Source organism: Gavia stellata, chromosome 7 (assembly GCF_030936135.1).
Source record: "Gavia stellata isolate bGavSte3 chromosome 7, bGavSte3.hap2, whole genome shotgun sequence".
Lineage (NCBI taxonomy): Eukaryota > Metazoa > Chordata > Aves > Gaviiformes > Gaviidae > Gavia > Gavia stellata.
Genome location: NC_082600.1, coordinates 31,533,653 through 31,548,417, shown reverse-complemented (window position 1 = coordinate 31,548,417; position 14,765 = coordinate 31,533,653). Strand labels below are relative to the sequence as shown.

General features: G+C 37.3%; 1 protein-coding gene across 1 annotated transcript in view; it reads left to right on the top strand.

Annotated features, from left to right (window-relative positions):
* The window catches only part of COCH (cochlin), a 47,277-nt gene extending 32,860 nt beyond the window's left edge, over window positions 1-14,417 (top strand). Inside the window, 8 exon segments of the mRNA XM_059819548.1 lie at window positions 6,057-6,190; window positions 7,403-7,465; window positions 8,305-8,349; window positions 8,438-8,585; window positions 10,318-10,421; window positions 11,252-11,478; window positions 12,968-13,484; window positions 14,242-14,417. Of these exon segments, the coding sequence (XP_059675531.1) occupies window positions 6,057-6,190; window positions 7,403-7,465; window positions 8,305-8,349; window positions 8,438-8,585; window positions 10,318-10,421; window positions 11,252-11,478; window positions 12,968-13,484; window positions 14,242-14,417 (1,414 nt within the window).
* The last annotated feature ends 348 nt before the right edge of the window (window positions 14,418-14,765 follow it).

Below are 14,765 nucleotides of genomic sequence, written 5' to 3'. Positions count from 1 at the left end.
AGGAAAAAAGCTTTTGCTATCAAGACCTTTTTCCAAAGGCATTGAAGACTTGAGCGTTTCGAAAAGTCATAGAAGTTCCTAACTAGTTCAACTAGGCGCAGTGGTCTTGAACCTCCCATACTAGTGGTGACTGACTGTTAAAAGAAATCCCACCAAGAAAGCTGGTGGGGCTTGGTTCCCCCACAGCTGGGAAATGCTTTTACAAAAGGAGGAGGTGCAAGAAATGGAAGATGCAGATTTCTTTTCAAGATTTGCATAGTCTTCTCCTAGATAATAAAGCACAGGCATTTATATATCACCTAGCTCTTCACTGAAATATGTACCTTATAAACTATGTGTAGTATTGTTCTCCAGCCCAGAAGCATAAGACTACAGAAAAATCCATATTTTTCCATAGTAAGTGTCAATATAAATTACACTACTTGTGAAATGTGCACTCCTGTTCATAAAACCTGCATTTAACAGTCTGTCTCAACAGACATTGCAAGAACAATGAGGGCTGATAGCAATGAAGGGGTTAATGTGTTGGGTCTGATTCCTTAATTTTGTATAAACTAAATAATGCATCCTAATGCAAATTCCTGTGAGTACCATTACTGTGAGGCAATTATTAACACAATAAAATACTACATAGTCTATGTAAAGAACTTGGTAGAATTCAGCTATCAATACTTCTGTATACTACAGATGAATAAGCTTTCTGCCTGTTTTAGTTTGTTATGTTTGGCTTTTGCTCTCCTTTTTCACTCCTTATTTTATGTGTAATTACTCAGGAAATAGAATATTTATTTAATATTGTTCTTTTTCTGGGCAGAAGAATAAAAGATTTATTTGTTGGGGGAAGAATGGAGAACCTCCTACCAGGCTGATGCTATGTAGGCATGAAGAACTGAGTTAAATCCACTACTGAGTGATTAATTGGATTAATAATCAGAAGGTCAAATGAAAGACTACGTTCTCAGCTTGTGCAGTTCTGTTCTAGTGCCAGTTCCACTAAATGGAGACTTAACCCAATGTGGTAGTTCTTTAAATGCTAAATAGGCATGTAAAATTTTTCCTAACCAGTCACAGGCCGGAACCATTTCTAATTAAACATTGGGGTTCCAGAACTCAGGTGTAACAAAAGCATATCATGGTATTACCAAGTGGGCCACAAAGTGACCACAAACACAGATGATGGTGCCTGAGCTGCCCCAGTGTTTGCTAGAATATTGACAAAAAGGTTGTCTGGCCAGAGGGATTTCTAAGCAGCTGTCGATCCCCTGGGAAACTTTGGTATAGTGCCTGCTTCTGCTGCTGCGCCTTCTTTCCTGCCAAAAGCAATAGGGGTGCAGAGAGGACAGAAAGAGCACAATCTAGGGGGCCAGAGGATGCTGGCATGAGAGCCTGAGCAGCTCTGTATCAGTGACTGAAGGCAATTAGGCAGCAGTAGGAGACAGCAGTTTGGAGAAGGGGAGGATGCGCCTTGGGCAATAGAGAAAGGTGGATGATATGGAAGGAATTTGCTGCTGCTGATAGGAGGAAGGACAGATGGGAATTAGGTAATTCAGCTGTCTTGTCTTAAGTCCCTGAGGATAACTGTTTTCATCCAAGGACCCTATAGGAAATGCCAGCTGCTATTGCAGCCAGCACTCTGTTAGCAAGGGGAACAGGAACTTTCAGGTCAAAATTATGCTCTTGGGTAGGATGGCAGGCCTTCATCTTTCTGTTCTCTCCTTTCTGCTGAAAAAGCAGATAGCATACCTATAGATATATATGATGAGCAAAATGATTAGCATAAAAATATACCCTGTGAGTTTCTGAGCAAACATTTTGCAAGACTAAATCAGCTCAATATGTACTTCTAACAGCCCAGTTGCAGTGCTGCTGCTCTTGGGCTTGGGACCTTTCCTTGGCATAGAACATCTAGTCTATGTTCAAAACTATTTCTCTTCACTCTTCAACACTATTATACAGCAAGGGGAAAAGCAATCTTTGTCTATTTCACTGACAATGTTTTTGTTATCTTTAGACAACTTTATCTAGCTGATCCTTACCTTACACTTAGTACTAAGCCCATTTAAATGAATATCTACTTGGCTTCATCCCCAACATTTTTAAACAAGTCGATAGCTTATAAGCATGCTGTAAAAAGTGCTCTCTCCGTCAGCCAAATCTGTCACCACTCTTACGAATTCTAAGAAACAATGGAAAATTTACCCAGAGGAAAAAGATTTTCACCAAGTGAAAATCTTGTGTTTCCTCTTCCTTTTAACAGGAGATGGTATTTCAGCTTTCTACTGCTAAGATTACTGACTGCAGTTACATCTATAAGGGTCATCTCCCATGGCTGGAGGAGTCTCTTTGTGGTCTAGGCATCAGTCTTGATGTGCAGGCTCCTTGAAAAACACACACAAAATTCGGCAAAGGCAAGCCAGCCCTGCATTTCTTTGAGAGTGCAGATAAACTGTTCTTGCACTTTACTTTGAGGAGGTGCATGAGGCTCTAAAAAGCTTCAATCCCATCTGCTCGTTTACCTCAATTCAGATTTTTAAGTGTGTTTTAGATGAAATTCCTATATTTCATAAGACCTTCCCATATCTTCTGCTGTCCTTGGCCAGTATACTTTCTTCTGTGAGCTATTGTGCAGTGAGGTGCTGGATTGCTTCCTTGTGTATCTGCTTTTTTCTTTAAGTTGTATGCATTTTTGAGTGAAAAATACCATTTGGGTATAAATTATGATTTGTTATTAACAGTGAAGCTAGGCAAGAGAATGGACTGACAGCTTTTATATAGAAATTGCCTTCAAGGAGCCCTGGCAGTAGCTGCCTTCAAGGAGCCCTGGCAGTAGCATGAAACATAGTGAGTAAGGAAGCGAAAGCTGTTCCTGGAAAATCTGCAGAGTTCCAGTTTAATCAAAACAGCCGTGGCATGCAAGTCAGTCACACAGGAGCAGAGAACAATGGTGAGAATCAAAACAGATTGTAATGACATAAATCATTCTGAAGACATGTGTAGGCATTTCTTCACTGTTTAAATACCACTCAGATCTACAGAGGATGAATCTCACTTTTAAAGTTAGTTGTAAATTATTGTAGAAAGGAATTTGCCAATCTGACTCGGAATACAAAGGCAGACTGACTAAAGTTTATTCCACTTCAGCGTATATGAGCACACACTCTGAGTAAACTTGCTGGAAGAAACATCCCAAGTAAAACCAATGAGATTGTAAAACATGGCTTAAACAGTTGTTAATTTACCTACAGAACAAAATGGCAAGAAAAAAGGAATAAATTTCATAAGGATATAGTTCATGTTATAGTCACATCTAATACCAGCCCCCCATCTGCATTAACAATAGAGCTGTTATATGGAAATAGTGTATCTTCAGAAGTCAGTCTAGAGTTTTAACTTGTGATGAAATACAGAATCAAATGTTTTCAATAAATAATAAGAAGCAAATAAATCTACTCTGGTTTCAGTGAAAAGCTTCCAAATTTGATGGAGACTATACCTAGATTTTTTCTTCCCCAGAATGATTGCATGCAAATCAAAATGAAAAGATCAAGAAACAAAATAGAACCATATAGACAAAAGTGACTAAAATAAGCTGAAATCATTGCTTCCAGGAATAATTCTTAGGCTGAGCTTTCAGTATGAATGTGTTCTTGAGTTTAATTCAGCCAGTGTTCGAAGTTGCAAGTCCACAACAAAGGAAGAGGGAAGAGATACTAAGCTCTTGTTGGGAGCTAACTTGGGCATAGGTCAAGTGTGCTGATGCAAGCTCAAAGTAGCTTCACTAAAATTGCAAGTGTAAACTTAAATTAGGAACTGTTCCAATTAAAGACAATATATTCTATTTCTGACACATATTTCCTTATCCATTAAGATTGAGGCACTAGCGAAGGTTTGAATGCCAAAGAGAACCAGGTACTGGAGAAGAAAATTATGTTCTAATTAGACTGAAATATTCTAAATAGTGTTATTTTTCCCAAAGATAATTTTTGCCTTACTGAATTTTCCTGTCCTTTAAGAACAACCATTTAGAGGCTCTGGTCTGATTTTTTTTTTTTTTCTCTCACTGTTTTTTTAAAGAACTGCTGTTTGTATTTGCCAACTTTATAATCTGATTTTAAACTCACTTGGTGTAACTTTAGTAAAGCTCCTCTGTCTAAATACTGTATACAGTATTCCTGGATGAGAAGAATGTGTATATTCTGAAACTAATCTCATCTTCCAAGCTACAAGAATTAAATATATATAAGCACACTTCACTTTAGAAATGCAAATCACGTCTGTGAATGAGGAATGTATTTTAACAGCAGTCCACAAGCAGATTTATGTGGAAGCTGCCTTTGCCGCAGATACTCAGAGCTCATATTACCAGAAATATATGCAAGATTTTCTAAACTCTGGTTTTGATTATTCCACTTTCACAATGTTTTAAGTCAGATTAGGCTGGGATCTCTTTTTCAAGCAGGAAGCCGAACAGATAAGAAAAATAAACGCAAAGGCGCACATTGCTGTTCAAATAGTCTTGAAATGGTTGTTTGTCTCCCACAGTACTGTACCTGCCCAAGTACTACAAAGCATCAAGCTTTTACTCCCTCTTAAAGAAGTTCAGTGTCGAATTTTGGCCTCTAAAAATAATAACCGTTCTTTCAGTAGCACGTAAAAAGAGATCTGAACTGTTCTGATGCCTATTCTTGTCACTAGAGGTATCCAAATACAACCAACCACAACAGCTTCTCTTCTTGCAAAAACAGTGAAGTTCTCTCTCGGCTGCTTTTAACCCAAGAGTTTCCTAAATGCATAAATCTATTGTTCTGCTGGGTATTGACACGATCCTCAACCCATAAACATCAGCAAGCTTTTCAAACGAGCTATTCCTTTATTTGTCTCGGGTGGCAGGACAGATCTGGTAGGCAATCTGAGAACCTGTTAGTTGGATCATGAAATGCAACTTGACAAGGGAAAAATGACAGTGGCCTTCTCTAAGAACTAGACTATGACCTCTAAAAACTTGTTTAGGGTTTGGGTGTTTTAGGTTCAGCTCTCTTCTCAGTTTTGGAAAACTTCCTCCATAGATTTTGCTACAAGTTTTCTTGTCACTTCTACATTTCTGAACTGACCCTTCTAGTAAGGCATTAAGGAGTACAACAGTCTTATAATACTGAATACGACTTTATAAGATATTTTGATTAGTAAGCTTCTTAGTATTTGTTCTGAATTTTTTTAATTAATCGATTATAACTGTGTATTAAAGATGCATTGCAGTATGCTTAAACTAATGAAGGTAGCTATGACTTATTAACTATTACCTAAGTATTCCAAATTCTGAAGCTTCAATTTGGTATGTTGCTCTACATCTCTGTCAGTGAAAATTATGCAGTTGAATTGCATCTATTATTGATATACTATTTCCAAGTCCAGACTGAAAGCAATCCAGAATCTTACATGGATTGAGCTAGTAACTTGCATTTATTTATTTCATTAATTTCAAATTTCACATTTAGCATTTACTACAGAAGAATAAGATGCTTTGGGCTCTGTTCTTATAATTAATAGTAATCTGATGACTGCTATCAGTAATGTCTATAATTTCTGACCTTAGTCTGTAGTTGCATTAACAAGATATGCTACGTATCCATTACCACTATGAACAGCAATTTTTCTTCCCAGTTTTCTTAGTTTTGGTCATTTTGTAGTTAAGTATGCCAAATTTTGTTTCAGTCACAAATATTCATGAGGCATAATGAGCTCAAATACGTTTTGCTGGAGCTCTTTCCTTTAGGAATTGATATGTTATTGAAACATCAGTCTTCTGCGTCAGTCTGAACACTGCCAGAATTTTAGAATTTCCTGACCTTTTTTTCCAAGTCTGTGTAGTGCTCTGCAGAACAGTTTATTTTAAAAGTCTTTTCAGCAATTTATATCTTGTTTTAGCCTGAACACAACCGCCTGCCTATATGGTATCTTCAGGTGGCTGGTGTCCAATGTACTAATGATGGTATAATTGTATTGCATTTTATTGTGATTAAACTGTCTGATTTATGACAACTCTTTTTGTATCTCAGGGGGGTGATCACCAATGCAGGAGGAGCTGTAAGGGTACAGACTCTCCCAGGACAGGAAAACTACCCTGCTGTAAATGCCAATGGGATCCAGTCTCAGGTGCTCTCTAGATGGGCTTCGTCTTTCTCAGTGACTCGTAGGTGGATCACACTTATCATTTTGCAAACTATATTTGAAATATTAACAGAAGTCGGAAACTGTTTCAATGCTCCTGTATGCATAAACAAATGTGATTGCTATCTGAAGTGTAGTAATGAAAGTTTTCACTTTTAACTCATTATTTTATCTTCATTTTTCCACAATTTCCTTAAGATACTATTCCAGCTACACTAGCTAGTCTGTAGCAGAAGCTGATACATAAAAATGGATCCCAGTTATTTACAACATGACATGATAGCAGGCAGTTGATAGTGCAGTTCCACGACAGTTTAAGCTGATCTAAGTCCATGCTTTGATCCTGCTATTGCAGTCCCTTCCTCTTACTGCTTCCAGCTGTATAGTTTTACCTCTTCTCACCCCCTGTCTGCCTTTACGCAGGCAGTAGTGCTTGCTGAGCCCTTCAAAGAGCTTGTGTAGTGTTCCCTGCAAACAAAACACTGACCCTCTAAAAATAGGAATAACGTCAACTTAGATGTGATGTGGTCATTAAGCTACAGTGTGACATAGTGGTTTTTTCAGAAGTTTTTGTCCACATAGTTGAGACACTGTGCCTGACTGCAAACCAGTTATCATGGCCTGCCACTTGGGTGAGGTTAAACCACACTCCTAAAAATGTATAAAGAAGTCTACTGGTTATACATGTTGTTGTGGTTTCAAAAATATTACAGTGTATGTGTTTTCTGGTATATTCTTTCAAAGTTTGGGAAACAAATCTCTCTAATGTGTTCTTACTGTTTACATAGCTAAAATTCAGCCTTCTATCTCTAAGATATTAGTAATCCTTGTATATAGTGTCCATTGCAAATTAATAGCTAAGAACTTGGAATTACAAGTGCTTTTGGTGAGGTTATAAGTGAAATCTGCTTCTCCAGATCAAGTCCTGAATATATCTGTTAGAAGTAATGTCTGCTATACTTCAAAAACTCTCATCAATTAGGTATGCTGTAATTACTCATCAGCTGCTGTTGTTTCAAATGCAGAACCTCAAAGGAGAAGTTTATTACCTGTAAAACAAGGAGTGCAATACTGGATTGCACCAAAGATCTGTCTAGGCCCACATCCTACTCCAAGAGTAGCTAATGGCAGATGATGAAGAAAGGTTACTGGAAAAATAGCACTCTTCAAGCACTTGTAATTTCATCTAAATACACTGAAATACAGTAAATTTATTCTTCCAATATTTTAACAGGTACCAAGAACACAGCGCTTGAAGCAGTTGGGCGATCAGTATCAACAGCACGTCCTTCTACAGGTACGAGATCTCTGCAACAAAGGAAGCCTCCTGTGATAAGATGTGCTACAGTGTGTGAATCCCTGACTAAAATGCAGTGTTTCATAGGATTTGTTTATTTTTAAAGAAGAAAACATATAATATCTGTTTTTGCAGTGTATCTTTCATCAGCAAAAAGAGGAATAATTTGTAATCGAGATTGATTCTGACTTCAGTAGCGTTCATGTAAACTAAGAAAAACTTGAATGAATTTAGAAAAACAATATGAATAACAGGAAGGAAGGAAAGAGTTCATGAGCTCATGTAATATTCATTCCTATTAAGTAACAGAGAAGACAGACAATACATTCCTTCTCACAGAACTACTCAACAGCTGAGCGCTGTCACGACTTACATAGCAGAAATTTAGATATTACCTGAATTTCTCCACAGAAACTGCTGCCAGTAAAAGGCTAGATCAGTTTTTATGAAGGTTGGTGGTGTATAAATACTAGACTTGGCTCTTGTTTGTGAATAGACCATCTGCTTTACAGTTGAAGTCACAGTTTGCTTCCAAACTATTGAATCTGAACATTGTACAGCAGGATTGCTAACTGAGAAATGGTAGCACTTCAGATAGTGAGCTACAGCAACCCACCCAGCTTTCTATGTTTCAGTAATCAGCTAGGCAGGTGTAGAAAGGAAGGTTAAACTGTTTCATTTGAAAAAGAATATTCTCTAAGGAGCAAAGCAGTAGTAGTGCAAGTTTAATAATTAAACTGACTGGCAGAAAGACTGCAATGTAATTCCTGGAGTCTGAGCTTTTTCTGGTTGTTCATCTTGTTGTTCTTAAATGATCCATGCTGTTTCCTTCCCTGAAGGTAAAAGGCCTAAGAAGCCACTTGATAAAAAGGCTGGAAACAAAGGTAGGAACCCACAAATTTAACTTTTGCAAAGCAAAATCCTAATATTTATTTGGTGTTAAGTAAGTCTAATTATTTTGGATGTTCACAGACTGTAAAGCTGATATTGCATTTCTCATTGATGGAAGTTACAACATTGGCCAACGTAGATTTAATTTGCAGAAAAACTTTGTTGGAAAAGTAGCTGTGATGTTGGGAATTGGAACAGAAGGACCTCACGTTGGAGTTGTACAAGCCAGGTAAGAACAGATCTATAAAAAATATAACTGAGTGATTAATAAGAAATCAATGAATATATCACTGCTTATTTTGCAGAACAGTATTCACTCAATAATGGCAGACAAATAGCAAGAGAAAGCAAACTCTTTCCAGGTGTAGTACGGTTTGCTCTGTGCTACACTGAGATGTCCATGTGAGAAGGTGTGAAAACTTTGATCACCTTCTGCCTATGTGATACTTGATATTTGGATAGAGAGAGCAGCCAAACTTTTTGTAGCTCATCTTAGTAAAACAGCAGAAAGCACTCTGGAAAGGAGAGATGGCTCTTTAAAAATTGTAGAGAGAGAATTGTCACAAATGGCTATGTACATGTACAAACCAAAAAACTGCTCTTGCCAACCTGTAGGTTACTACAGCTAATATTTTCAAATTGTAAATGGTCAATTCTTTATTTTAAGACTATTCATGCTACCATGTATGTTCACAGGCAGCAAAACAGTCTGAAAGCTACTGCAACATCCAACATGTTGGCAAAAAGTTTTTTGGAGCCACTGCTCAGTTTGCTAGTGCTCAGCAGTAGCAGTTTTCCAATGCTTAACCACTTTGGCTATTGCTTCTGGAATAAAGGAAGCACAAAGAAGCCTTTAATGCTCTTATTCTAAGAGAATGAAACATCTGTTAGATTGATAGAGGGTTTCTCTATCGCATCTTTCATCATTAATGTCTGTTCCTCTCCCCTGCCTTTAGATAACTGCGGAGTAGATGCCTGCATCTCATTTAATGACCTAGGCTTGCTTTTATAGTCACTAGAAAGAATGACCACATTCACGGCACAAACCGTCTGAACCACTTTGGATGCCTCTTCTAGGATGTGATGAATTCCATCCTGAAAAATCCAGTCTGTTCACTGTTGTAGACACCAGAATCTAAGGGAAATGAGCCTCACTCTTGCTGTCCTGTGTTTAAATACTATAATGTGAGGAGCAATTCCTGGAGAAACTGAGTAATTAGTTCAGCACCTTGAACATTCAACTGTTCATTAGAAATTAATCTTACAAGCAATAATCTTTGTATCTCAAAATGTACCATTTTGACAGTTATTCTGCCGTGAGATTCAGCACTGCAGACCAACTCTGCTTGGCACAGGGGTTCATTCTAGTGATTCTCATGCAGGATCAGGCCATTTATTCATAGCGGCAGCTCTTTTACCTGTAGGTGTTTTTCTTTCTACTCTTCACATGACAAATTTGCTTCCTCCTATAAATCAAAAGTGGAATCTGGAAACTTAGTGTAGCTAAAATTTTTCTTTTCTTAAATGGAGTCAGTAGCTAATGCACCTTAAAACATCTCAAATAACTCAAATTGTTTGCATTTCACAGGAATTTTTAAAAAACAGGGTATTTGTCATACAAATACTGGAAAACCTGCCAATTTTCAATTACATAAATGCATTTAGTTTAACATCTGGCATGTTCTAAATTTTTTCCTGTATATATTTTCAGCTTAATGTTTTCAGCTGCTTAATAAGCTTGAGAATCTATCTATTCTTAATTTACGCACCCAGCTAAGTAATTCCTCTTGCTAAGGATTGTGAGAATTGAGGATCATACTTCCATTTTAAGAATTAAAAATATAAAGAAGAGTGTATATTATCAATAACAAAATTATTCAAAGTGCATTTTAGCTTGCTAACGCCACAGCAGTATGAAAAGGGAACTACATACTTTTTTAACCTGTTTTATATTTCCACAGTGAACATCCAAAAATTGAATTCTATCTGAAAAACTTCACTGCTGCGAAAGAAGTTTTGTTTGCCATAAAGGAACTAGGGTTCAGAGGAGGCAATTCTAATACAGGTGAGTTCATACCTCCATGCAAATAGAAATTATTTACTTACATTTCCAAATACATATATATTTTAATATATAAGTATGCATATATATATACACACACACACTCTGAAGTTCTTATAATTCAGTTAAGGAAGAAAGTATTTTAAATGCCACACTCATCTTAATGAGGTTCAACATTTTTCCATGAGAACATTACCACCTCTTCCATTTCATTTCCAGAAGTTAGGGTTGCTTATTACACATGTAATTAGAGTAGAAATGCAAGTATCATTTCCTGCGTTTAAGCAGTAATCACCTTTTCACTAGTAACAGAGTGATATCTTGAGACAAATTCGTATCTAAAAGGCTTAGTGTTTCATTCTTGTTGAGCTGTTAATTAAAGCGTTAGAATAATCTTGGAATTAGTAGTAAGTGGTTGTGAAGAGATGTTTGCCAAATGAGGAAACTGAGCATTCCAAATACGTTGCATTTCACAAGCTAAATTTAAATAGCTCCTCAACTTTCTTCCTTTCAATTCATTTGGCAGGCACTAATGTATCTACCTCCTAGTACAAAACTAGACCTGTGGGCGAAACAAGTGTCAGTGGTTTCTTACTGACCTTTTTTGGTTTGGGTTTTTTTTTTTGTGAGGGTGCTTTGGTTTTGGGTTTTTTTGTTTTTAACTTATAGGTTGCTCAAGCTTCATTATTATCAAATTTCCTGGGGCACTACAGGTCTAACTCAATGTAAAAGCAAAATAATCATAACCAAAATCCAGCACAATTTCATGTAGGAAACTCATATCAAGATGTAATTGCATTATTTCTTCATATTCTTTTTCTGTTCAAAACTAGGGAAAGCTTTGAAGCACACAGCTCAGAAATTCTTCTCTTTAGAAAATGGGGCACGCAAAGGAATTCCCAAGATCATTGTGGTGTTCCTAGATGGCTGGCCCTCAGATGATATAGAAGAAGCTGGCATAGTGGCCAGAGAATTTGGAGTCAATGTATTCATTGTATCTGTAGCGAAACCCACAACGGAGGAGCTGGGAATGGTACAAGACATCGGATTTGTTGACAAAGTAAGAGAGAATATCATTATATGTTTTTTCAGTCATGGGTATGATTCTAGGGAATTTACTTCATGCTAAAATCTTAATGAGCTAATAATTTTATATATATGTATATATAAAAAATTAAAATATTCCCTCAAAAACACCAGTGAAGCTATCCCTGCTTATAAGTGATTTAAAAGAATATCACTAGGAAGCCTAAAGAAATGCTGGGTTTTTTCCTGCTGAAGGGGCTACACAAAGGTACCGAAGTGCTATCGCTCTCCTGCCAGTTCAGAGTCTTGGCCAAGTTGTAGCTCCTGGACTTTGTAATTCCATGAAGATTCTCAGAGTAGGAGACTCCTCTATCGTAGGTATGGTTAAATGTGTCAAAGGCAATGAAACACAGATACAATATCTCCTATCCTCAAATGGCAGACAGGGAGGCGTATCTTTCAACACCTCCTCTATGGAGGATTATTTACTTACTTTCACTACTAAGAGGACAGGAAAGATTGAAAAGCACATCCTAACAAGTTCACATGCAAGCCATTCATGTTGGATGAAGAGTTTTGGATATTGTTCTGGATGAGTTAGAGTAGGAATTCTAACACAGATCTTCTACTCTCACATGAGTTTTCTAATCCCTGGGTCTTTACTTACTCTCCAGTGAGAAAACCTCTCATTTTTCACAGGGAGGTTTTAGATGTTTAATTTCAGCAGAAAATTCACAGCTCAGAGCATAAACAGAATGAGGCACTACACCTCTGCTGCTTCCAGGCACAAGACAGCTTGTTGCCTACCCCAGTGTTATTGCAGGCAGGTCCAACTCTTACAGGCACAGAAAGACATGACCTGAGGTGACTGAGGCCAGCCTTCCCCTTCTGCATTTTGATCTCAGTCTGATTAGTTATCACCTTGGAAAGCTGATTTTAAATTTAACCCCTTTCTCAATTATGTTGTACTTTACATGCATCCTATAGACACCAGGGGAAAAGGAAATTTTATTTTGAATGACCTGGAACTATATTTCTACCAAACTGTATGTCTGTGTTTATGAGACATCAGAGATTAAAAAAAAAATAAAGTGCTTACCAAGTTCAAAGGGAAAACACAGAAGCCTAATTTTCAGTGGATAAGCAAAAATACAGAACTTTCAATCCTTTGTATATTCAGTAACCATGACTTACTTAGTTGACTTTCAAAAACCATAATTATAATTTCCAGTTGTTACAATTCTTATGAGAAAAAGTGAAGTTATTTGACATTACCAGAGGTTGGGGGCAGGATTGACTTTATTATTGGATAAAATAAGCTGTATTATAGCTTTCACTGACTTTAATTGCAGATGTATGTCCTCAATTTCTTTACAGACAAACAAGCAAAAAACCCACCCCAAACCCCCACCACCAGGCTCCATTTCTAACCTACCTTTGAAAGAAAATCACATAGGTGTCTGATAATTATCCATACAGCCACTGTGTTGGTATTCACTTCCTGACATGTTTTTTTCAAACAGGCTGTCTGTCGAAACAACGGCTTCTTCTCTTACCAAATGCCCACCTGGTTCGGTACTACCAAATACGTGAAACCTCTTGTCCAAAAATTGTGTTCGCATGAGCAGATGTTGTGTAGCAAGACATGCTACAACTCTGTGAACATCGGTTTCTTGATAGATGGTTCCAGCAGCGTTGGAGACAGCAACTTCCGCCTTGTGCTTGAATTCATCAGCAATGTTGCAAAGGCTTTTGAGATCTCTGACATTGGTTCCAAGATTGCAGCTGTGCAGTTCACATACGATCAGCGTACCGAGTTCAGCTTCACAGACTACACCACAAAAGAAAAGGTCCTCTCAGCTATTCGGAACATTCACTACATGAGTGGTGGCACTGCTACTGGTGATGCCATCTCTTTCACAACCAGAAATGTGTTTGGGCCAATGAAAGATGGACCTAACAAAAATTTCCTAGTTGTTTTGACTGATGGTCAGTCTTACGATGATGTTAGAGGACCTGCTGCTGCTGCACAAAAAGCAGGTAAATGATGTATCTTTAAAAGCAGTGGAAGTTGATTCATCCTATTTCTGCTGTATTGTAAATGTTAAGATTCTGAACTTTGCAAATACAGCCCCAGTGAGAGAATCAATTAACATACCTGTTTTAAATTCAGCAAAATGTAAGCCCCAAGGAACTGTTTTCCATTAGGATGAAAAAAACCAGTGCTATGGAGCCAGGTATGAGTAGACTCACTCATGGCAGCTTAGTGAAAAACATACACCCAGTCTTATTTCCCTAAACAGGTGAGAAATTAGTAGATTAAAAATAAAAAGCCAAGTAGTGAAGGTCCAATCAGTGATGCTATCCAATACAGCATGACTCCTGCTCTCCAATATCATCTAGGAAGGAAATAAGCGCTTTTGGCCAAAAAGCTGATTGGGCTGCTGATGCTTGAAAGCACTAAGCATACACAAAGGATCCAAATGTATTTTCAAAATCACTTTACACAGTGTTACTTGTGTTTCAAGACTGATATGGTAACCGCTACATTCATAAGGGTGACTACAAAACCAACTAAAACACTAGGTCTTAAGATACCCCATATTTCCTTCAGGATTTTTACTGAGACAAATCTAATTCCTGATATTTAGTTGCAAAATCTGTTCATCTTGCCAGACTGCAGGTATTGAAACATGCTTTTCTGATCCAGATTAATTCATGGATGTAGAGATGGCTGTTTTTCTTGTATCCATAGGCAAAGTGTTATTATTATTTTTTGTTGTTGTTGTTATTGTAGGAATAACCATCTTCTCTGTGGGTGTTGCCTGGGCACCTCTGGATGATCTGAAAGACATGGCTTCTGAACCAAGAGAATCTCATACTTTCTTCACAAGGGAGTTCACAGGATTGGAGCAGATGGTTCCTGATATTATTAGAGGCATCTGTAAAGATTTTTTGGACTCTAAACAATAAAGCAAAAATCTGCTGTTGGATATTACTACTTTGAAACTAAAAATCATGAAACTGAAATGTTCCCTCTAAAGTACAGATGTTTTATTCTTATATATACTGTTATAATGCAAGGGAAGAAGAAGGGCTACTTATTGTTTCTGTAGTCAGTCAAGGATTCTTGTGAACTTGTTAATACTGGAATGCAGAATTTGGCCAACAGCTATTATTTTCAATACGTATATAGTATCCCCAAGTTTAAAGCTATGCATATCATGCACTTAAGGCTATCAGATATCAGCAGAGGAAACAATACAGCTCTGATATTTTTGCTGTCGTCTTATAAGTTAAAAATAATATAACTTTAAATAC